General features: G+C 48.8%; 1 protein-coding gene across 1 annotated transcript in view; it reads left to right on the top strand.

Moving 5' to 3' along the window:
• The window catches only part of DCHS1 (dachsous cadherin-related 1), a 352,029-nt gene that overhangs the window by 241,930 nt on the left and 84,693 nt on the right, over positions 1–25,406 (top strand). Inside the window, exon 3 of the mRNA XM_086950300.1 lies at positions 23,493–23,681. Within this exon, the coding sequence (XP_086806426.1) occupies positions 23,493–23,681 (189 nt within the window). The remainder of the gene's footprint in view (positions 1–23,492; positions 23,682–25,406) is intronic.

Consider the following 25,406-nt stretch of genomic DNA (forward strand, 5'->3'; position numbering starts at 1 on the left):
TCCTTGGTTTAGAGGCCTCCATCTTCAGTGGCTGTCGTTGTCATTCCTTGGTTTAGAGGCCTCCATTTTCAGTGGCTGTCGTTGTCAGTCCTCGGTGTAGAGGCCTCCATCTTCAGCGGCTGTCGTTGCTCAGTCTTCGGTTTAGAGGCCTCCATCTTCAGCGGCTGTCGTTGCTCAGTCCTTGGTTTAGAGGCCTCCATCTTCAGCGGCTGCATTGCTCAGTCCTTGGTTTAGAGGCCTCCATCTTCAGCGGCTGCATTGCTCAGTCCTTGGTTTAGAGGCCTCCATCTTCAGCGGCTGTCGTTGCTCAGTCTTCGGTTTAGAGGCCTCCATCTTCAGCGGCTGTCGTTGCTCAGTCCTTGGTTTAGAGGCCTCCATCTTCAGCGGCTGCATTGCTCAGTCCTTGGTTTGGAGGCCTCCATCTTCAGCGGCTGCATTGCTCAGTCCTTGGTTTAGAGGCCTCCATCTTCAGCGGCTGTCGTTGTCAGTCCTCGGTTTAGAGGCCTCCATCTTCAGCGAGTGCATCGCTCAGTCCTTGGTTCATAGGCCTCCATCTTCAGCGGGTGCATTGCTCAGTCCTCGGTTTAGAGGCCTCCATCTTCAGCGGCTGCCATCACTCAGTGCTCGGTCTGCAGTGCACGCGTCAGGGAGGTCAGTGGGTGAGTATGAGCTGTGGTTAATAATAATGTGTGAGATGACACGCTCCCAGCAGAGCTGCTGCTCCAGCTGGACTTGCTCCCCTCACACTTCTATCTTGTGCTTACAGTAAAGTCCAGCAATGTCTGACTGTCATGTTCAGTTCTCTTCTCCCATCCATCATCGCTCCTCTCTTTTGTGTCCCTTACTTTACCCTATAAATGTATAAATGCACTGAGTTATAACCCTCTCTTTTTTTTTACCAGGATAAGCCCTTGGGTGAGGACTCAAGGGAACAGATGACTAGAGAGATACAGGGATTTGCCCAGGGTCACACGGTTTTGGTCAAGTAGTTGCCACTTGGATTTCCTAGGCTTCTTTCTCGGCCAGCAGTCAACTTGTCCATGAAGCATGGGGTCCCAGTGCTGAAACTTGAGGGGTACTTTTGTTTCCACGATTTTAAGGGTAACCACCGACCTTGAGGGTTATCCCCATTTAGAATAATTTTGATAAATGCATCTCTGACTCGAAAATCAGATGTGACTCTGCCCTCGAGGACAAACACTGGATAACAGTGCACAGTCCATTTTATCTTTAGTTTCTTGCCTAAAACCATTGAGTTGGGCAACAATAAACATCTGTTATTCAGTGCCAAGATACCCTTGGGTGAATGTGTGCTTTACAAATACACGTTATGTTATGTAATGTTATGTTACACATTTCTGTCCACACTGCTGTTGTCTCCCCCCATTCCTCCATCCACCTTTCTTAATTTCTCCCCACTCTTAATGCCTCTGTCTTTTTGAGTTCTGCATTTGTTTGCAGGAAAGGCTTGGGGACCAGAAGACGAAACAGATAAAGAGACTTTAAATGGCGCTTATCGGAGGGTACATAAATATAGTGATGAGATAAGTGCCTGACCTTGGCAGGGACACTGAGTGGATTGGTGATTGGTGTTCATTCATTCAGCCAAGAAAGCTGGGCCAGGTGGACACTGTGTCCATCGGTGAGACGTGTGGTCTTGGAGTTACGTGGATGGTGGCAAGAGGCGCCTAGTGGGGTCCTTCCTTGGAGAACCAGCAGTGTCCAGCATGGCTGTGTGATCCTGGGCATGGGTGGTGCTGTTGGATGGCTGGAGAGTGGCGGCTTTGCCCTGGTCTTGTAGAGGTCCCAGAAGGCCAGGTCAGCTCCATTGTCTTGGTTCTTGGAAGGACTGTGGTGGAGTGACATGGTCCGTGCACAGCGCTGGTAGCTGGTGGTGATGGCCACCATCTTTGGAGATGGCAGACTTCCACGGATTCACTCTTCTCTGCAGACTCACACCACCATGCTCTAGGGGAGAAGATGAAGTCAATATCACCGTTTGTGGATTCTGTGTAGGGTTTTGTAGTGTACAAGAAAAAGTGGCGCCTATTCTGGTAGCGGTAAGTGTACAACAAAATACAGTATAAGAACGGTGCAACACGGTCAGAGGAAACCCAATGAACCTCTGATGGGGTTGGGAGGGGCCCAACCAATTCGATACACACACAAGTCCTGTGCACACTTATAAATGCTTAATCATAATGGTTTTCTTTAGACGAAGAGTAAGAAGCATGAAACAGTGGTAATGAGACAAGGTTGACACGTATATAAAGTTTCTTTAGGGTGTATTAGGCCTTCCTGTTCTGGAAGGTTGACATCAAGACAAAAAAAAACAACCAGCCAGTTGGAAGGTCAAGAAATGCTAAATGGATGGATACGTCTTCTGTGCCCTCAGGGGACATAGGGGGCGATGGAGCTGATGCTTACTGTACCAACGTGGAGGCCAGTGGTGTCGGCGTAGAGACGATGATGTCATTTTAGAGGCTGATGGCTCACACCGTAAGGAATGATTGTTGTCAACCCCTTAAGGTAACTGCTGATGGTGTCAACTAAGAGGCTGATGATGTCACCATAGAGCCTACTGATGTCAGCGTAGAGGCGGCTGGCATCAATGTATTGGTGGGGAGCTCCAACGCAGAGAATGTTGACGTCTACGGAGATGCTATAGTAAAGCTAGAGGCTGATGCAACAACAAGGGGATGGATGAATGCTTGAAGTAATCTCAGCCACTGGCAATTGCTCGCGCCACATCCCAATCCATCGTTTTTTACCCACCATGCCACCTTAGCTTGGACCCAGCCACACGCAAACCAGTCACCCTGTGCCATGGAACAGTCCAGCCCGGACTGCCAGGCCAGGCCCTCCCTGAACCGAAACAGAAGCAAACAAGGACCGGTTTCCCCCGAGTTAGGACTCGTCAGCCAGGTACCAAGGAGGACCTGGCCTGGCCCAATTTTTAGCCATTGGACAAAAACAAAGTCGGAAACTGCGACTTTATTTGCGAAAGTAGTACATAAGAATTTACATGTTCTGCAACATGTTTGGTTTGCGTGATATTATGTTTGTAAACAGGGTACAAAAACAGCAGAAGGCTTAAGCAGTTTTATTGATCAGTATGAGCAATTGACTAAGTTCTCAAAATGCAATAAAAAAGAAGCTAGTGGAGATGTGATTTACTTCAGAAATGCTTCACTTCGGCTGCAGAAAGTAAGGCACATACCATGGACTGCAAAGCTGAAGCTACCTTCCAGCAAGAGAGACGTGGGCAGTATATATGAAACAGTGACCTTGTAAAAACAAAGTATGACGCGTTGATGCCTTGTCAGAGGTAGGAAGCGCTATATAAATGCAGTTACAATACAATACAATACAGTTCTTGAATGATGGGCAGTCAGGAGTGGGCACAATAATGGTCTTTATGCCCCATTTCAAGCCATTAGGAACCTGGCTAATCCCTGGGTGGTCGGACATTTAATGCTCCTGTGTGCTTAGAATAAAGATTGTTGTCAATTTGCATCAAACAACATTTCATTGAGACTGATTGGGAGGCGAATGCATTCACAGTGGGCTGGGTAAAGAAGCTTCTGATTACATACAAATACCTCATACGTTTGAGATGTGGTTATTTATTTCACAAATTGGAGCAGTGTCAGCCACAAAACTTAGACGTAGATAAGTTTCCATGTAGATGAGTTTAAGAGCACACTTATGTTTAGTCCTGGCCTTCATATGATGCATTCTGGGAGTTGTAGTCTTGGTTCAATTCAACTGCACTAAGGTGCCAAAGGTTAGCATTTGACGTACCGTTGCAAAACGCATGTGCTGTGCCCTCAGCTGCCTGTTGCATCTTTAAAGTTCTATTTCTGCATTACAGTTTTACAGAATGTGGGGAACAGAGTCCTTTGTGCAGCTAAGCCTTGGAGATTTGGCTTCCATGTTGGGGTTGTTCATTAAGCATGGCCTTCTCTGACTCCAACCTACGCACTTCGGTCTCGTTGACGCCATAAGCTGAAACAGTTTAAAAGTTACTAAAAACGCAGGGACACATGTTGCCGCGCAGTGGGAGGCCCTTTGCAGAGTTAGACTGATCTCCTGCCTGTTGCTGGCTGCTATGTTTGGGTGTTAAAGTGTCACTAATGAGGTGCAGCCAATGCCCAGACAGGGTCACCAAGTTTGACAAGCATTTACAATGCAATCGGTCTCGCCTGTGGGACCTTATATGTATTTAGCTATGCAGCACATTAGCCTGGGTGCTGAGACATCTACTGTTCTTTAACATGGAGGGAAAGTAAGCACCAAACCGCGTGACACGCCAGGTATGGAAACACATGGAGAGAAATATTGCCTTTCAGCGGGAAATGGTATAGTCCAAAGCTCTGTTTTTAATATAAAATCCGGGCCTTCGGTGGTCATATCACTGAAAATACAAGATTTGAAAAAAATATTATAGTCATTTGGTGCTCATGGAAGACAATTTCTATTGAGTGGAATCAAGAGAATGCTAAAGTGATTCTGGTATTTTACTGACCTCTGCTGGTCGTTTTCTATCAGGAAAGTTAAATAGAGGCAGTTGCCAGAATCATTTTTAAAAAAGAAAGTCCCTCAGCAGAAAGCAATTCTGGTGTTTTACTGACCTCTTGTGGCCGTTTCCTATCAAGACAGTTAAATAGAGGCATTTGAAATGAAAAACGTCCTTAAGCGGAAGCAGACAAGTCCTAGGGCTGATCTCTAGAGCCCACAAAGTACACATGTAAGTATATAATAAAGTATATACAAGATGTCTCAAATGCTCGACCTAAAAATGATGAACCAATGGAGAAGTACTATTGCAAAACCTGCTGCATAATGCCACATAATTTGCCATAATTTACTCAACACTGCCGCGTGATCTGGTCCTCCACTGCCACTTAATTCCAGTGGCCCTGTCAATAGAGGGAACACTGATACGGACCCTCAGTATAAAGAGGGACGGGCGCTAACATAAGAGGCAGGAGGACTCAGTGCACCAACTGACGGTGCCTTCCTGGGACTGCTGACGTCAGACTTGTCTCGTGCTCATCTCTGGCACTCCTTCATTCTCCACTGAGGCAACTTCAGTGATATATCTGTCTTAGAATATGCCTGGTAGGTTAGAAGACGCCTTCCATGTCATGGCTTGTTAGCCTCTGTCTTTGAGCCCACCCAGGACACTCCCCGTCCTGGAAGTGCCCCTCTTCCCTTTTGCATTGCAGTCCCGCCCTCTCTGTAGTTCTGTCCAGCCCTGCCCTCCTTTCTCCCTCACTTGCACTCCCGCTTCCCTCCTGTTTCCACCCACTCTGCCACCCTATGCTTCCCTCCTATTTCCACCCCCACCCTATGCTTCCCTCCTGTTTCCAACTCCCTCTCTCACCCTATGCTTCCCTCCGGTTTACACCCCTCCCCCACCCTATGCTTCCCTCCTCTTTACACCTCCCTCCCTCACCCAATGCTTCCCTCCTCTTTACACCTCCCTCCCTCACCCAATGCTTCCCTCCTCTTTACACCTCCCTCCCCACCCAATGCTTCCCTCCTCTTTACACCTCCCTCCCCCACCCAATGCTTCCCTCCTCTTTACACCTCCCTCCCCCACCCAATGCTTCCCTCCTCTTTACACCTCCCTCCCCCACCCAATGCTTCCCTCCTCTTTACACCTCCCTCCCCCACCCAATGCTTCCCTCCTCTTTACACCTCCCCCCCCACCCAATGCTTCCCTCCTCTTTACACCTCCCTCCCCCACCCAATGCTTCCCTCCTCTTTACACCTCCCTCCCCCACCCAATGCTTCCCTTTTCTTTACACCTCCCTCCCCCACCCAATGCTTCCCTCTTTACACCTCCCTCCCCCACCCTATGCTTCCCTTCTCTTTCCACCTCCCTCCCCCACCCAATGCTTCCCTCCTCTTTACACCTCCCTCCCCCACCCAATGCTTCCCTCCTCTTTCCACCTCCCTCCCTCACCCTATGCTTCCCTCCTCTTTCCACCTCCCTCCCCCACCCAATGCTTCCCTCCTCTTTACACCTCCCTCCCCCACCCTATGCTTCCCTCCTCTTTCCACCCCTCCCCCACCATATGCTTCCCTCCTGTTTCCACCTCTCTCTCCCACCCTATGCTTCCCTCCTCTTTCCACCTCCCTCCCTCACCCTATGCTTCCCTCCTCTTTCCACCTCCCTCCCTCACCCTATGCTTCCCTCCTCTTTCCACCTCCCTCCCCCACCTTAGGCTTCCCTCCTGTTTCCACCACCTCCCCCACCCTATGCTTCCCTCCTCTTTCCACCCCCCTCCTCCACCCTATGCTTCCCTCCTGTTTCCACCCCCTCCCCCACCCTATGCTTTCCTCCTGTTTCCACCCCCTCCCTATCCTATGCTTCCCTCCTCTTTCCACCTCCCTCCCCCACCCTATGCTTCCCTTCTCTTTCCACCCCCTCCCCCACCCTATGCTTTCCTCCTGTTTCCACCTCTCTCTCCCACCCTATGCTTCCCTCCTCTTTCCACCTCCCTCCCTCACCCTATGCTTCCCTTCTCTTTCCACCTCCCTCCCCACCCAATGCTTCCCTCCTCTTTACACCTCCCTCCCCCACCCTATGCTTCCCTCCTCTTTACACCTCCCTCCCCCACCCTATGCTTCCCTCCTCTTTTCACCCCTCCCCCACCATATGCTTCCCTCCTGTTTCCACCTCTCTCTCCCACCCTATGCTTCACTCCTTTTTCCACCCCCTCCCCCACCCTATGCTTCCCTCCTCTTTCCACCTCCCTCCCTCACCCTATGCTTCCCTCCTCTTTCCACCTCCCTCCCCCACCTTAGGCTTCCCTCCTGTTTCCACCACCTCCCCCACCCTATGCTTTCCCCTGTTTCTTTCCCCTCCCTATCCTATGCTCCCTCCTGTTTCCACCCCCTCCCCCACCCTATGCTTCCCTCCTCTTTCCACCCCCCTCCTCCACCCTATGCTTCCCTCCTGTTTCCACCCCCTCCCCCACCCTATGCTTTCCTCCTGTTTCCACCCCCTCCCTATCCTATGCTTCACTCCTTTTTCCACCCCCTCCCCCACCCTATGCTTCCCTCCTGTTTCCACCCCCTCCCCATCCTATGCTTCCCTCCTGTTTCCACCCCCTCCCCCACCCTATGCTTCCCTCCTGTTTACACTCCCTCCCCCACCCTATGCTTTCCTCCTGTTTCCACCCCTCCCTATCCTATGCTTCCCTTCTGTTTCCACCTCCCTCCCCCACCCTATGCTTCCCTCCTGTTTCCTCCACCTCCCCCACCCTATGCTTCCCTCCTCTTTCCATCTCCCTCCCCCACCCTATGCTTCCCTCCAGTTTCCACCTCACTCTGCCACCCTATGCTTCCCTCCTATTTCCACCCCCACCCTATGCTTCCCTCCTGTTTCCACCACCTCCCCCACCCTATGTTTCCCTCCTGTTTCCACCACCTCCCCCACCCTATGCTTCCCTCCTGTTTTCACCTCCCCCCCACCCTATGCTTCCCTCCTGTTTCCACCCCCTCCCCCACCCAATGCTTCTCTCCTGTTTCCACCCCCTCCCCCACCCTATGCTTCCCTTCTCTTTTCACCTCCCTCCCCCACCCTATGCTTCTCTCCTGTTTCCACTCCCTCCCCCACCCTATGCTTTCTTCCTGTTTCCACCCCTCCCTATCCTACGCTTCCCTCCTGTTTCCACCTCCCTCTCCCACCCTATGCTTCCCTCCTCTTTCCACCTCCCTCCCCCACCCTATGCTACCCTCCTCTTTCCACCTCCCTCCCCCACCCTATGCTTCCCTCCTGTTTCCACCTCCCCCACCCTATGATCCCTCCTGTTTCCATCACCTCCCCCACCCTATGCTTCCCTCCTCTTTTCACCTCCCTCCCCCACCCTATGCTTCCCTCCTGTTTCCACCCCTCCCCCACCCTATGCTTTCCTCCTGTTTCCACCCCCTCCCTATCCTATGCTTCCCTCCTGTTTCCACCACCTTGTCCACCCTATGCTTCCCTCCTCTTTCCACCTCCCTCCCCCACCCTATGCTTCCCTCCTGTTTCCTCCACCTCCCCCACTCTATGCTTCCCTCCTCTTTCCACCTCCCTCCCCCACCCTATGCTTCCCTCCTGTTTCCACCTCCCCCACCCTATGCTTCCCTCCTGTTTCCACCACCTCCCCCACCCTATGCTTCCCTCCTCTATTCACCTCCCTCCCCCACCCTATGCTTTCCTCCTGTTTCCACCCCCTCCCTATCCTATGCTTCCCTCCTCTTACCACCTCCCTCCCCCACCCTATGCTTCCCTCCTGTTTCCACCTCCCCCACCCTATGCTTCCCTCCGGTTTCCACCACCTCCCCCACCCTATGCTTCCCTCCTCTATTCACCTCCCTCCCCCACCCTATGCTTCCCTCCTGTTTCCTCCACCTCCCCCACTCTATGCTTTCCTCCTCTTTCCACCTCCCTCCCCCACCCTATGCTTCCCTCCTGTTTCCACCTCCCCCACCCTATGCTTCCCTCCTGTTTCCACCACCTCCCCCACCCTATGCTTCCCTCCTCTATTCACCTCCCTCCCCCACCCTATGCTTTCCTCCTGTTTCCACCCCCTCCCTATCCTATGCTTCCCTCCTCTTTCCACCTCCCTCCCCCACCCTATGCTTCCCTCCTGTTTCCACCTCCCCCACCCTATGCTTCCCTCCGGTTTCCACCACCTCCCCCACCCTATGCTTCCCTCCTCTATTCACCTCCCTCCCCCACCCTATGCTTCCCTCCTGTTTCCACCCCTCCCTATCCTATGCTTCCCTCCTGTTTCCACCCCCTTATCCACCCTATGCTTCCCTCCTGATTCCACCCCCCTCCACCTTATCATTGTTCTATTTTTTGCCATCTGTGAAGGTTAACATTCGTTTGGAGGTCTGGAGTGGCTTCTACTGTTGTTGTGGTGGGAGTACCATGTCACGACGCCCCTCCATGTCACGATGCCCCTCCATGTCACGATGCCCCTCCGTGTGAGGGGGTCTCTCTGGGCCGAGCTGGCCTTTGAAGGAGGGCTGGCTGATGATAGATAGCGCTGATGGCGGATAAGGGACGCCAGTCCCCTCGGCTGGCGTCCTTCCCAGGTGTGGAGGTGTGGGGGCCCTGCTCCAGAGCCCCCGCCTCTCCATCCTCGGGGTCCGCCTGCAGGTGTTTCCTGCTGGAAGAGTTGATCTGAGAGGCCTGAGGTTGGACTGGGGAGGGTTTGAGGGGGGGTGGCGGTGGAGACGTCTGATCCAGCGACAGCCTCCTCCCTGGCGCCCCAGCAGCCCAGCGCCAAGAATGGTTCCGAGTCGAGGCGCGCTCCTGAAAGCGAATATAGCTGAAACCTCACTGTGAGGGTGACTTGAACGAGAAGGCAAGCAGTTTTACTGGCTCGGCCACTTACTTTAATTATTTCAGTATTTGTTTTTAAATAGCGCCGCCATCAAACCTTTCGCAAGCTTTCTAGTAGCAGAGAATTAAAATACTCCTAGCAAAATAGTTTTACAGATGGTACAAAATAATACAACATTTGCAATGCAATAGGTCTCGCATTTACGCAAGTTTAAGCTATTGGCATTGTAAATGACAATGCCTTTTATTTATATTTTTAAAAACAAAAATAAAATGCATTGTTATTTGCAATGTCAATAGCTCAAACTCGCGTAAATGTGAGACCTATTGCATTGCAAATGCTTGTTAGATTAGTGAGTAGAAACGCTCCCTTTCGGCCCGCGCAGCAAATTAATTAAATAAACAAGCGCAGCCGCTAAAGTGAAAGCGGACCGCGCTGCAAATAAAAAATAAAATAGTGCTTACCGACTTATGAAGGAGACCGTGTAACGCCACAAGTAAAAGATCCAGTCCTCATGGTAGGTTACAAATGGCGACAGGGCGGTATCAAGGAGGGACTAACAAGCCTCATTATCAATCGGAAGCCAGTATTTACCAAGGACAATGACACCAGCCAATCAAAAATATGGGCGGAGAGAAGGCGAGGTTTCCGCAGCATACTCGACTACTGCATGCATCGCAGAGTGAGCAGCGCATGCGTACTGCCGCTAGGCTCGACCTAACAAACGGGGGAGGGAGGCTTTGAAAGTGGGCCATAGACTAGTTTATAAAAAGCAGTGAAACTGTGGCAATTGGGAAGGTTCAAAGCTTGCGCATGTGCCCAGGCGTGGACATCAGAGGACACCCGTGAGTGCCTCAGTCACTCTCACGAGCCACACCCTACCTTCTGCCTCTTTCCTTTCTGCTGCTTCTTACAGCCCATCTATTTTTCTTTACCCCAACATGTCTTTCTCATATCATTCAATCTCATCTTCACGTTTTTTACATTTCCTCATAGTAATTTCTAGGGGGCAAGTCCTAAAACAGAAATTGGGGGGGGGGGGGGGGGGGATGGGGTACTAGGCAGTATGCAAGTGACATCATGGTGACATCACAGCATGTGATATCGCACGTGGAATCACAGGAAGTTATATCACTGGAAGTAACATCATAATAACCTATGACCTCACAGGAAGTTACATCACAAAGAAGTGACATTAGATCTTAACATTTCACGCATATGTTTAGCAGGTCTATCATGAGTACATTTCAGTGCATTACGAGATTTAAGAAATTAGATTTTGCATCAAAGGTTGCGGCACAAAAATGATAGAACCTTGATTCAAAATGTGGGCCTCAACTTAAAAGTTGCCACAAATAAGTTGGAAACAAAGAGAAACGTGAAAGTAAATCTATTCTGCTTAATTGGTTGCAAAGTCTGCATTTTAAATTATCTTATGGGGTTAAGGCACCTGCTCCAGAGATCTTTGTGTCCAGTTAAGAGCCGGCAATAATAATATTGGTAAGATAACTCTGGAGGTTAATGCATTTGCTGGAGAGATCTGCGTTTTGTCAGTCCCAGATTTCAATCAAAGCAGCACATAGGGTTAATGTGTCTCCTGCAAAGCACATCATGTAACATGTAGACAACACACTTTTATTTTATGTAGATGGGTGAGTGGGCTACTTCTTTTAACAAACAGATCACCCCTATACAGTTCACAAACTGTAATCCTTCTAATATAGCACAGTGTTGTACGACCACGTGGCTCCTATATCTCGTAACTCTCAATGTCTTATGTAGCACATCCCTTACATTGATTTACACGCGTTATTTATGGTCAATGTATAATGTGTACGAGTGATTTAAAGCGCTCTGATACCCTGTATTGGGGTAAATAGCGCTATAGAAGAAATAAAAAACCAGCATTAGAAATGCAATAGGTCTCGCAGCATTAGAGTTAGTGCTTTTAGAATTGTTTATGGTTTTTTTTTTAAATCTTTAGCATGAGGTTGAGGGTGAGTGAGGGTGAGGGGTTGAGGGTGAGTGAGGGTGAGGCTGAGGGGTTGAGGGTGAGGGTGAGTGAGGGTGAGTGAGGGGTTGAGGGTGAGTGAGGGGTTGAGGGTGAGGGGTTGAGGGTGAGTGAGGGTGAGGGGTTGAGGGTGGGTGAGGGGTTGAGGGTGAGTGAGGGTGAGGGGTTGAGGGTGGGTGAGGGTGAGTGAGGGTGAGTGAGGGTGAGGGGTTGAGGGTGAGGGTGAGTGAGGGTGAGGGTGAGTGAGGGTGAGGGTGAGTGAGGGTGAGTGAGGGTGAGTGAGGGTGGGTGAGGGTGGGTGAGTGTGAGTGAGTGGGGGTGAGTGTGGGTGAGGGATTGAGGGTGAGGGGGTGAGGGGTTGAGGGTGAGTGAGGGTGAGGGGTTGAGGGTGAGTGAGGGTGAGGGAGGGTGAGGGGTTGAGGGTGAGGGGTTGAGGGTGAGGGGGGGTGAGTGAGGGTGAGGGGTTGAGGGTGAAGGTGAGTGAGGGTGAGGGTGAGTGAGGGTGGGTGAGTGTGAGTGTGGGTGAGTGTGGGTGGGTGAGGGGTTGAGGGTGGGTGAGGGGTTGAGGGTGAGTGAGGGTGAGTGAGGGTGAGGGGTTGAGGGTGAGGGGTTGAGGGTGAGTGGGGGTGAGTGAGGGTGAGGGGTTGAGGGTGAGTGAGGGTGAGGGGTTGAGGGTGAGTGAGGATGAGGGGTTGAGGGTGGGTGAGGGTGAGTGAGGGTGAGTGAGGGTGAGGGTGAGTGAGGGTGAGGGTGAGTGAAGGTGGGTGAGGGGTTGAGGGTGATTGAGGGTGAGGCGTTGAGGGTGAGTGAGGGTGAGGGGTTGAGGGTGAGTGAAGAATTACAATACAATACAATACAATATACCAAGCCAGCTTCTCACACTAACTTTGAGGAATGTTTACAGTCTATAAAATACACAGAGTGAAGATAATGTATTCCAAATACTCTAAATCTGCTGTTCTCTAAACTATTAATGTATGATTTTGCCCTTTGACATCCATATTGGATTATTTGTTACTTCTTTTCTTCTTTGCTTCTAGAGAAAAATCGGTAAAGAAGGAATTTTATAATGTTTTCCTTTGTATCTTTAACTAAATATAAACCTCTTGCCACGTTAAAAAAAAATATTTTTATTGGAGCAATAATGTAAGGTAGTGGCCTACGTAAAATAGAACAGCACAGCTTAGCTATACATCATGCTCAGCACATTAACTCAGAAAGGGTTACTCGGGTGCAGCACACAAATATGGCCTAAAGCACGAGTTTTGCAAATGGATAAAACAATGCCCCTCAACTCCCACTAAGCAACCCCCATCCAGCAGCCAAATAGTATCATATTAGTACCCAAGCTACCTCCTGCCACGTTAATGAGGGTCCTTCGTATTGTTAATTATGCGGTGGCAATGCTGTCATGGAGTAGCACGAATGGCCATGTAAACATGTGTATTAAATAAAAAACCGTGGCTTTATGATCATGACAACACCTGGCACTGGAAATAGATAGCCATTAGGCCTATATTCCTAAGAACGAATATTTGAATGACTCATGCACTCTGACGAACGGCTATTACAAAACAGGTCATGCAATGGAAATCGTTGCATAAGAATGCACTTCACCTCTCTGTACCCATCGACACCAGGTTCACTTTCAGAGCAACTTATCTAGCAGGGCTTGTCGTGCTTGGAAGTAAAGGTGGGCAAGAAAAGCAGGTCTCGCGGCTGGCTCGGGCCCGATGTCTAGCTCTGGCTCAGCCATTTTCTCATGGGAACTGACGAGCCAAAATAGCGCCAATCCAAGCATTCCAGGCGCCAAACGTTCCATCCCTATTGCCTTTAAGGAAACAAAATACTTTAGACGCAGGACAGATAAGCACAAGACAAAAACGTTCTTGTTTTGCTGTGTATGGTTTCATTGGTATTGCGTTTACTACCCCCGACGACTCGGCTAGAACCGAATTAAGCGACACGTTGCGTTAAAGCTGATAATCTAATGTTACCGAAAACAAATATGAAAACTGTTACTGTTATCGTCTAGATCAATAAAGAGTCATAGGAGCTTGCCGTCGTAATGGAGGAGTGGGAGGATGTATCACCACGCCAGGTTTGCGTTTCTAAAAATAAAGGTGAATAAAACAAACCCAAATAGGTTGTAGATTGTTATTCGGTATATAATTAATTAAAACAGAATGGGGTTTACTAACGGGCGAGAAACGCTTCCTTACCGGAGAAAAAGATATTCCGTTCTATGTATGACAACCTCCGGGAGCCGCATAAAGGATGAGTGATGGCGTCCCGCAGCCGTTGGCAATACGAAATGACCCAATGTGCCGCCATCTGTCTCTTTCTATAAGGGCCAATCGTTATGGTTAAAGCAATGCTGAGGTAGCTAGAACGCCGCCCCTAGGGGGGATATCCCTTTAACAGGCGATAGTGAGGACCAAATAGTAAATGAAAACGCCTAGTAAACACGCCTGTTAGATGACGTATTGATGATATGGAAACGCCTCTAGAAACAAAGTAATTCATGTAAACCAAAGAAACCGGGAGGCGGTAACGAAATAAACTGATGCACTGGCGTGCACCGCAAGTCGTGCCACAACTGCGCCCCAGTGTGATGCCCACTAAGCCGCATGGTTGAAAAATGATAACAAGAGGCAGGAGAGAAAGAAAACAAGACGGACGGACGGAAGAGAGGGGAGGGGGGAGGAGAAATGCGACACGGAGGGAAGGGGAGGGGGCGGAGCGGGTTAAATTATACAAACAAAAAACAAGCCTTTCACCGTAACACGGCGGGCAGGGGAGGGGGCGGAGAGGGGAGAGGTGCGACACGGCAGGCAGGCAGGGGAGGAGAGTAGGAGGAGGAGGGGGGAGGAGAGGGGAGGAGAGTAGGGGAGGCACGGCCTAGCGGCAGGCAGGCAGGGGAGGAGAGGAGGAGGGGGGAGGAGAGTAGGGGAGGCACGGCCTAGCGGCCGTGCAATCAAGTAGTGAGGGGGCGGAGCTGGGGGAGGCTGTGAGAGAGAGTAGGCAAGGCAGGCGGCTGGGGGCATGTGCACGCGCATTTAAGCTCAATGCGCATGCGCATTGAGCTTAAATTTCTCGTGGACTGCAAGGAATCGCCACGATTCCTTGCAGTGTGGATAAAGAGCGGATAAGTGCCAATACTCTCGCCTTGCTCGATGCGCATGCGCATCGACAGGCGAGACCTAAAAAAGTGGTATTTAGATTACTTGTGTAAATACCGGGACAGACCAACGCATCTGACATTCTGATAGTGCTTACATGTGTCTTGTCGACAGGGTCTGAACAGAGTCAACCCCATGCCTCTTAAGTCCCTGTGAAGTGACAACAAGCTGTGTGTCTTTGCTTCCCCTGCATTGAATTTGCATCTAGGCGAGAGGCTCAGAGATCACCCAGCCAGGATACTCATCAAAAGGAGGGCTGATGGACCCTTACCTTCAGCCTTTGTTTTGTGCTCTGCTGAAATATAAAATACCAAAGGCCCCTGACTGTGTCCCATATCTGAAAATTACACCGGGACCAGTTCAGTGTGTGTGTGTATGTCTGTGTGTGTCTGTGTGTGTGTCTGTGTGTGTGTCTCTCTCAGCAGGTGTGCCTCCGCGCTCCGCCGCTCAGGGCAGAGGTACTTTAGCGGGGTTGCTGCAGGCCGGAGCAGTGCGTGCGTCCCACCCAGAGCTGTAGTAAGCAGGAGGGGCAGGGTAACAAACGTCCAGGAATGGGGTTCATTGACAGAGCCACGTCACGTGCTGGGGTGGGGGCTGCTCTGGGGGTCTCGCATGCTTTGGCGCTGTCACCCATGAGGAAGCGATCAACTTTCACAAGCGCTCTCAGTGCACGCATTTTGCATTCTTTTTGCGGAAAAAAATGTGAATCTGTCAGTGGGATGGAAAGCTTATTGTGTCCAAAATGAGCGTTTAATGAAAAATAATAGAGAGAACAGCGCTGGGCCAGCTCTGGCTGAGGGGTGAGCCGAGGTGAGCCTCGGCACGGGGGAGGGGCGGCCTGCTGCTCGTGTGTGATCGGGCCCGGGGGTGAGGGGCCCTACAGACCCTCATACTACCTGAGCCGAGGTGAGCCGCGGCACGGGGGAGGGCGGCCTGCTGCTGGTGTGTGATCGGGCCCGGGGGTGAGGGGCCCTACAGACCCTCACACTACCTGAGCCGAGGTGAGCCTCGGCACGGGGGAGGGGCGGCTGCTGCTGGTGTGTGATCGGGCCCGGGGGTGAGGGGCCCTCCAGCCTCTCATACTACATGAGCCGAGGTGAGCCTCGGCACTAGGAAGGGGCGGCCTGCTGCTGGTGTGTGAGTGGGCCAGGGGGTGAGGGGCCCTACAGACCCTCATACTACCTGAGCCGAGGCACGGTGGAGGGGAAGCAACCTTTACAACGCAACTTTTACAATGCACTACCATAACAACAAACCTTTTACAATGCATGCCATTACAACGCAACCATTACAACGCATGACACTACAACGCATACCACTACAACGCATGTCATTACAACGCAGTCATTACAACGCATACCATTACAATGCATTGCATTACAACACATAGTACCCTTACACTATCCAAAACTTACCCTACTGTTGCACCCCCTGGAGTTAGAATAGTAATTTTTACCCCTACACTCTCCAACACTTACCCTACTGTTGCACCCCCTGGAGTTAGAATAGTAATTTTTACCCCTACACTCTCCAACACTTACCCTACTGTTGCACCCCCTGGAGTTAGAATAGTAATTTTTACCCCTACACTCTCCAACACTTACCCTACTGTTGCACCCCCTGGAGTTAGAATAGTAATTTCTACCCCTACACTATCCAACACTTACCCTACTGTTGCACCCCCTGGAGTTAGAATAGTAATTTTTACCCCTACACTCTCCAACACTTACCCTACTGTTGCACCCCCTGGAGTTAGAATAGTAATTTTTACCCCTACACTCTCCAACACTTACCCTACTGTTGCACCCCCTGGAGTTAGAATAGTAATTTTTACCCCTACACTATCCAACACTTACCCTACTGTTGCACCCCCTGGAGTTAGAATAGTAATTTTTACCCCTACACTCTCCAACACTTACCCTACTGTTGCACCCCCTGGAGTTAGAATAGTAATTTTTACCCCTACACTCTCCAACACTTACCCTACTGTTGCACCCCCTGGAGTTAGAATAGTAATTTTAACCCCTACACTATCCAATACTTACCTTACATGCAATGTAAAGTTAAGCGTTGTAATGGTATGCATTGTAAAGGTAGTATGCGATGTATTGGATTGCGTTGTAAAGGTAGTTTTAAAAAATTTGTTGTAATGGCATGCGTTGTAATAGAATGCGTTGTAATGGATGTTGCGTTGTAAAAAATGCGTTGTAAAGGTATGTGTTGTAAAAGTATGCGTTGTAACGTCATACATCCACGGTGGAAGGACGGGCTGCTGCTGGTGTGTGAGTGGGCCTGATTGTGCGGTTGCACGAGGGCCCCTACACCCCTCATTCTACCTGAGTCGATCGGGGAACCCCCTCAGCACACTGGAGACGCAGCATAGATACTGGTGACTGGGTGGGCGGGTGCATGAGGGCGTCAGCAGAGCGTCATTCTTCAGCCCCCCCCCAACTATCCATCTTCTCTTGGGACCAGGGCTTTAAGTGGGATGAAAAAACTGGGGGGTCTCTCAAAGGGGCGTGGTCAATGTAATTAAGGGCGTGGCTTAAAAACACATTAGCTAAACATCTGTGCTTAGCATAATGTGCCACCTACCTTGTATTTTGCTGTTTCTGTCATTGCATCCGGATATATGATACAACAAGTAACATCATACCTACAACAAGTCAGGACTATTGGGTTTGCCAATGGTTGTTAGCTGCATTAGATAAATAAGCAGCAACTATGGCTTGTTGTACATAATATTGAAAAAGCTTCCACTTAAAGCCCTGGTGACACCACGACAATGTTGCTGCTTCAGAGTTTCAAAAAGAGAAGGGAAATCCAGAGGGAAAATGACTCTCTTTAAAGGATTTCCCTTCCCCCACAACGCTCACCTGGCATGACGTCATGCCGTAACTTCTCCACTACTGAGAAGTGAGAGTGTGAGCAGCGCACATCCACGTACCTGCTGTCACTGCAGTCCGCCTGTGCCAGGGCACAAAACACAGCCCGATAGAGAGAGACCCGATTCGAGGCCCCCTTTTAAAAACTACTGGTGCTCAGCTCCGGTGAGGCCCGGCCCACTTAAAGCCCTGCAGGGGACCCCTACCCACAGCGAGTGCTGTGGGGTCCTGGGCATGCTTCGACCACTAGAGTTCCGGCGGGGAATCGGTGCGTTTGGAACCCGTGCCCCTCGCCTCTTTTTCTGAAGGGGGGTAGGAGGTGGCATTATTTGAGTCTGAATGCACTGGAGGGTGCTTGAGCTTCTGGTGGGGAAGCTGTATGGTGTGTAACCCCACTATACTCCACACCCCACCAGGTACATGTACACCCCATAGGCATAATACATGGTGGCGGGTGCCTCGTGGGACCTCTTCCTGGGTCATAGGGGCTCTGGTGGGCAGCTGCTTGACGCCTAACCCCTGGCAGGCCTTCTTGGTGGCGGTGTCTGAGTGGGCCTGAAGTCACATGGGCCCTGAGCCCGTGACCCCTTAAGGTAGCAAGCTGGGTTTGGTGCCTCCTCGCTGGCGCCCCAGCAGCACAGCGCCAAGAATGGTCCTGAGTCGAGGCGCGCTCCTGAAAGCGAATATAGCTGAAACCTCACTGTGAGGGTGACTTGAACGAGAAGGCTAGCAGTTTTACTGGCTCGGCTACTTACTTTAATTATTTCAGTATTTGTTTTTAAATAGCGCCGCCATCAAACCTTTCGCAAGCTTTCTAGAAGCAGACAATTTAAATGCTCATAGCTGAATAGTTTTACAGACCGTACAAAATAATACAAGCATTTGCAATGCAATAGGTCTCGCACTTACGCAAGTTTAAGCTATTGGCATTGTAAATGACAATTGTTATTTGTAATAGCTCAAACTCGCGTAAATGTGATACCTATTGCATTGCAAATGCTTGTTAGATTAGTGAGTAGAAACACTCCCTTTCGGCCCGCACAGCAAATGAATTAAATAAACAAGCGCAGCCGTGAAAGCGGACCGCACTACAAATAAAAAAGAGTGCCTACCGACTTATGAAGGAGACAGTGTAACGCCACAAGTAAAAGATCCAATCCTCATGGTAGGTAACAAATGGCGACAGGGCGGTAATAAGGAGGGACTAACAAGCCTCATTATCAATCGGAATCCAGCATTTACCAAGGACAATGACACCAGCCACTCAAAAATATGGGCGGAGAGAAGGCGAGGATTCCACAGCATCCTCGACTACTGCATGCATCCCAGAGCGAGCAGTGCATGCGCGCTGCCGCTAGGCTCGACCTACACTCCGCACTAGGCTTCCACTAGAAGGCAGGACTTTCCCTCCCAGAGGTTCAGAGAGACCCCTGCTCATCAAATCCAGCTTGTGAGCTCTCCTCTTTATTGAATGCTGGAAATTAAAGCACGTCTACATCTGACCCCATGCTGACCTCCAGGCCCGGGTCAAGTGCTTCCCATCCGAGCCCCTACTGGCGCCTATGCCAGCTCGGTACTGTCTCAGCAGGCCTCCTTCCTCCGGGGGGGCTGCTATTGGTGCAACACCGGGTCACTGCTGCCTCACATCAGTGTTGCAACTACCTCACCAGGGCTTGAGTGGCCCCTCGTGGCCAGGATGCGGGGTCTCGGCAGGCCCCTGTCCGTATCCCGTGGACCCTCACTGGCAGGTGCTCGGTGCTCTCGGCCCATAATCTCCCCAGCCCTGCTGTCCACGGGGCCCTGACTTTATAGTGATGGAAGCTTGTGAAACTCCGCAAATAAGTCAGAGCGACATTCAACAAAGTGCCATCGCCGGGGTCAGCTGGGCGTTCACGGCCGGCGCCCTGGGTCTGCGCCGGAGTGTGGCTCCAAGAGCTTGTGCTCAAGCCGAGCCCTGGAAATAGTTGGCGTGTAAAACATGTGACAAACATCATGAGCAGATATGGGAAAATCTCTTTAAAAAATCAAAAATGTGTATTTGTTGAACATGCAGAAGCGGTATAGCAATGCTTAGAGAGCTAAAAATTTAAAGTGACCATTTTCACACTGAACTTGGAGTTGGACACACTCCTGCCCATGCGATGACAACGGTCAGTATTAAACTAAGAGCCATATCAGTAGTCACCTGTAGCATATATTCGGCCGAGTTTCTTTACATAGAGCAACATTTTTAGTATTGTTAAATCAAACACGTTTGTTGCTACATTGGACGTCCTCAGCTTACATATTTAAAGGTGCTCGCATGGGTAAAAACTGAGAAAAAGGAGGGTCAATGAAGTAGCATCTTTGGCTGGGATCACACATTTTAAATCAAGAGGGGACGCCAGGATTGATTCCAGGTTTTCTGGGTCTCACAGAAGGGGTAGAGGATCTGGAGTACAGACATCCACTGTTGGGGCAGTATTTTAGGGCTTGTTGGGCTCACAGAAGGGGTAGAGGATTTGGAGTACAGGCATCCACCGTTGAGGCAATAATATATGGCTTGTAGTGCTCACAGAAGGAGGGGTAGAGGCTCTGTATTACAGGCATCCACTGTTGAGACAATAATATATGGCTTGGTTGGTTCACAGAAGGGGGAGAGACTCTGGAGTACCGGCATCCACCGTTGGGGCAGTAATTTAGGGCTTGTTGGGCTCACAGAAGGGGTAGAGGATTTGGAGTACAGGCATCCACCTTTGGGGCAGTAAACAATGACTTGCAGGGCTCACAAAAGGGGTAGAGGCTCCGAAGTTCATGCATCCCTTGTTGCGGCGGCAGTTTAGGGTTTGTTGGCCTCACAGAAGGGGTAGAGGATTTCGAGTACAGGCACCCACTGTTGCGGCAGTAATATAGGACTTGTAGGGCTCACAGAAGGAGTTAAGGCTCTGGAGTACAGACATCCAGTGCTGCAGAAGCAATATCTAGCTCTGGAGTCTAGAAAAGGATGATGCTCTGGGTTCCTGGCATTCACCCCTGGGGCCGCAATATCTGCCCCACAGGCCTTCAGAAGGGGTAGAAAGAATCTCATCCCCTAACACTTCCACTTTCATGCCGTCTTCTTTTCATCCTTCACTTTCCTTTGTATGGACGCAGGACGAGCACCCTGCAGGGCTAGACATGTCCTGGAATCATTCCTCACAGCTCCAGCCAGGAAAGTTTGGAAAAGAAAAACACAATTATTCTACAAAGTTAATAATAGGAGTTTAAACAAAAGGAAACTTAAACAGCACACCTGGGGCACTGGCTTTGTACTGTGCATGTGCCAAGTACTTGAGAGGCGCAAAAGGCACAGGCTATGAACTTATCAGTACTGGGAATGCATGCTCTGAAAGTTTTATGTCTCGAAGGAGGGAGTGCAGGCTCTGAAAGTGTGATAGATCAGTGCAGGGGGTGCAGGCTCTGAACCTTTTTATGTCTCGGAGGAAGGAGTGCAGGCTGCTGCTCATGTTACCAATTCCATTTTCTGCCCCTTTTGGCAGCCTTCTGCTGGTTCAAATCATCCCTGCCTGGTCCAGGTTTCCACAGAGACCACTGAGCCCTTCTCTGATGCCACCTCACTCTACATCACAAGCAACTGGATGTGCCACAACTCGCCTCTGAAAAGGAAAGTAGAGACAGGCTTTTGTACAGGCATTTCAGGCTCACACTTATTATAGGACTGATTACGTTTGATTTATATTTTTTGTAGATGACAAAATATTGCTCTACCAGTCAAATCAAAACAAAGCAAATCTTTATCTGAATGGAGCCATAAAAGCGGATAAATTACAATAAAAAGTACAGTATATTAAAATGTCATATTAATGTCCATGGAACAATATAAAGTGATTTACTCCAGGACAGTTTTAAGACATAATTATCGCAGAAAAGTTAAGATCAAAACTTTCTATGTTAACATATCATCTATTAATTTCTATTTCTTGAAATTCATATCGTTTCCTAACATAAAGGGATGATTTTATAGAATTTCATTACGCATAACAGATTTCTGGGAAACCTAGGGACTGCAGAGATATTAACCCTTCTTTGCGATATCTCAGATTTGACTTCCGCAGTTTTTGGAGCAATAAAGAAGGTCTCGGCCCAGAAGATAGGATGCAAAACAGAATAAAGTGACTAGTGCACTGCGCTGAAGTATTGTCAAACCCACATGACAATAGTTCCTGTTTCCAGGCCCCTGGCGTTGGGAAATCTAAATGTATTGTCAATATTATCTTGATCAGAAATTTTAATATTCCTACATGTAAGTTTTTGGAAACACAGGTCTGTGGATTCAGTAACGATCAAAGTGAAAATGCAACACACTTTTCTCATTCTGTTTCTAGTGAGGCATTGAATGAACTGTTGCTATGTCAGTCCATTGTTCATGTTGCCAACAATATTAATTTTGGGAAGTGATTGATACTTTGACCCATCAATTCCCTAATAAGGGCATTTTAACATACACATGGTCAATAGGTCAGATAACTTAAACAATGATATCATTCAGGTTTGCTGCTATCACCTTTAAAAATATGAGCTTACTTTGCTACAGGAATAACATCAATCAAATATAGTAGGTGTACCAACTTAAAAAAATTCCAGACAAAATTCGCTAATCGACTATGCTCTTGTTTTTAGGCAACTAACACCTGGAATTGTGGCGTACCATGTGGAGAGCGACCATAACCCCTAAATAGCATTATTAGCTCTATCACCTGAATTAAATCAAATGGCGCTCCAGGTCCAAATGGAATTCCAGATGCGGGGTTCAAGAGCAAATCAGATCTTTTGGCATAAATCTACACACCCCAGTCAAGTCCAACGTTAGTAAGGCAAACAGCATTTTTAAAAAGCTTATACTCCTTGATTTTATCTTATTCTCGCAGCCTTGCAAATTTGTGTTGACAAGAATTGACTAAATCCGACTACGCAAGTGGGCTGAAGTCTTACTTAACAGAGTCTAAATACATTTAATCTCTTTCCATATGATAATTGGGGCAGAAATAGAAATATGTGTTAACACTTTTTAAAACGCTTAACGAACATACTATACCTGATACTGGATAAGGAGCCTATCAGCAAAAAAACATGCCTGGCCGATCATTAATTCTTTAATAACAAGAAGCCCCAACCTTATCTACTACTTAGTCTTCAGCCATTTATTAGGGACACATTTTTAAAAGTAAGATTTGGCCAATATCCGACAAAGGATGGAACCCCAAGATGGATATGCAACTCGCCAACGCCAAACTATAGTCTCTGTGGGTTTGCATTCGAAACGCTAACAAATATCATGTGCACTTGCCCTTGCCTATTAGAGGAAAAGCAGCAAGCATTGTTGAAACCCACTTTCAATGGACAAGGGTTGAGAACATGTGGTCAAGCAATATCTTATGCCTTTCTGGGAAATTAATCCATTTAATTTGTCAAGTATATCTTTTTAGCAGAAAAAAACGAAATTAGGTATCATTAGAACAATCATTATTGACATGCTACCCACTGATAGAAATAAAGTTTGGGTAGCACTAAGGCACTGCATGTAAGCACTTAATAAGTCTGTATTAAAAGTGATGGGCATTGAGGAATTTTATCCATTTATTTTAATACTGTTTATCGCACAGCGGAATAAGCATGTAGTCACTTTATGGATGTGGAGTTAGGAATAAAAGGATAAGATAAAGTGTGTGTGCAAGCATGGAGATATCTTGTTAGTAAGGCAATGACCATGGAGACTAGGATCATTAGAGACAAGACACAAACTACTTTAAGTTGTTTTTGTGGTATCAATGTTCTAGTGTGGTGGCTATCCCTACCAAAAATTTGTTGAAAATGATTACATTTAAGTGGTCTTTCCTTATTTTATCTATTTATGCATTTGACTATAATTGATCCTTTGCGCTACTGTGATTACAGCTGTTAATGCTCCAAATATTGTAATGATTATTTTTTAATCAATCAATGAAGATTTTTCAAATACTAGGTGAAGTTTTCCCTTTGGTAATGATTGCACAGCCTCACTCTTTTCTCCTTCCGCCCATAGGTCTCTGCGGCGGATGCGGACAGTGGCACCTTCGGGACGATTACCTATTCCCTGGGCTCGGGCATTGGCAGCGTGGTACCCACCCAATTCCGCATCCACAAGCAGACGGGCGAGCTGTGCACGGCGCAGAGCCTGGACCGCGACGAGGGCATGCGCAGTTACGATTTCACCATCAGCGCAGTGGACGGGGTGAGGACTGCTGCTTTTTTACACTTGGTGGGAGGACAGAAGAGCTCTGGTGTGAGGGAATTTGATACTAAAAATTGTATAAAATCTCAAAAAGAAAAATGGAAAAAGTGAAGTTTAAATGTTGATGGAAGTCTATGGCCATCCATGCTTAACATTGAAGTCTGCGAGTTCCATTAAAGTCTACTGGAGCGCGAATAAAAGTAGAAAAAATAAAATAGAAAGGGGAACTATATAACAAGGAGTCAAGATTCGACCTTGATGGGGTGGTTGAGCCCGTATTGAAAAAAGGCCATCATCTGACACAAATACACATTTTGGTTCATAAAATGATTTTTTTATATAATTGTAACAAAAGTTTGCCATTTTAAAAAGACTTTAAATCTACTTAATTATAATCACCAAATGTCTCCATGCCAACCTATGAAAGTTATAACACCAGTACTTCACGAGCATGAGTAGTGAGAGAAGCACACGGGTGAGTGAAAGCAACATGAGCATGGGTAGGAAGAGAAGCACACGTGCGAGAGAAAACGACGCAAGCATGAGTAGGGAGAAAAGCACACAGTTGTGTGAAAGTAACACGAGCATGGGTAGGAAGAGAAGCACACGTGCGAGAGAAAACGACGCAAGCATGAGTAGGGAGAAAAGCACACAGTTGTGTGAAAGTAACACGAGCATGGGTAGGAAGAGAAGCACACGTGCGAGAGAAAACGACGCAAGCATGAGTAGGGAGAAAAGCACACAGTTGTGTGAAAGTAACACGAGCATGAGTAGTGAGAGAAGCACACGGGTGAGTGAAAGCAACATGAGCATGGGTAGGGAGAGAAGCACACGTACGAGAGAAAACAACGCAAGCATGGGTCAGAAGAGAAGCACATGGGAGAGAGAAAGCAACACAAGCATGGGTACGGAGAGAAGCACACGGGCGAGAGAAAGCAGCACGAGCATGGGTACGAAGAGATGCACACAAGTGAGAGAAGCAACACAAGCATGGGTACGAAGAGATGCACACAAGTGAGAGAAGCAACACACGCATGGGTACGAAGAGATGCACAAGGGCAAGAGAAAGCAGCACGAGCATGGGTACGAAGAGATGCACACGAGTGAGAGAAGCAACACAAGCATGGGTACGAAGAGATGCACACAAGTGAGAGAAGCAACACACGCATGGGTACGAAGAGATGCACAAGGGCAAGAGAAAGCAGCACGAGCATGGGTACGAAGAGATGCACACGAGTGAGAGAAGCAACACAAGCATGGGTACGGAGAGAAGCACACGGGCGAGAGAAAGCAGCACGAGCATGGGTACGAAGAGATGCACACAAGTGAGAGAAGCAACACAAGCATGGGTACGAAGAGATGCACACAAGTGAGAGAAGCAACACATGCATGGGTACGAAGAGATGCACAAGGGCAAGAGAAAGCAGCACGAGCATGGGTACGAAGAGATGCACACGAGTGAGAGAAGCAACACAAGCATGGGTACGAAGAGATGCACACAAGTGAGAGAAGCAACACACGCATGGGTACGAAGAGATGCACAAGGGCAAGAGAAAGCAGCACGAGCATGGGTACGAAGAGATGCACACGAGTGAGAGAAGCAACACAAGCATGGGTAGGGTGAGAAGCACACTGGCAAGAGAAAACAACACAAGAATAGGTGGGCAGAGAAGCACACGGGCAAGAGAAAGCAAATCAAGAATCGGTGGGGAGAGAAGCACACTT

The sequence above is a fragment of the Lissotriton vulgaris genome, unplaced genomic scaffold (genome assembly GCF_964263255.1).
Source record: "Lissotriton vulgaris unplaced genomic scaffold, aLisVul1.2 SCAFFOLD_1025, whole genome shotgun sequence".
In the NCBI taxonomy this organism is placed as follows: Eukaryota; Metazoa; Chordata; class Amphibia; order Caudata; family Salamandridae; genus Lissotriton; species Lissotriton vulgaris.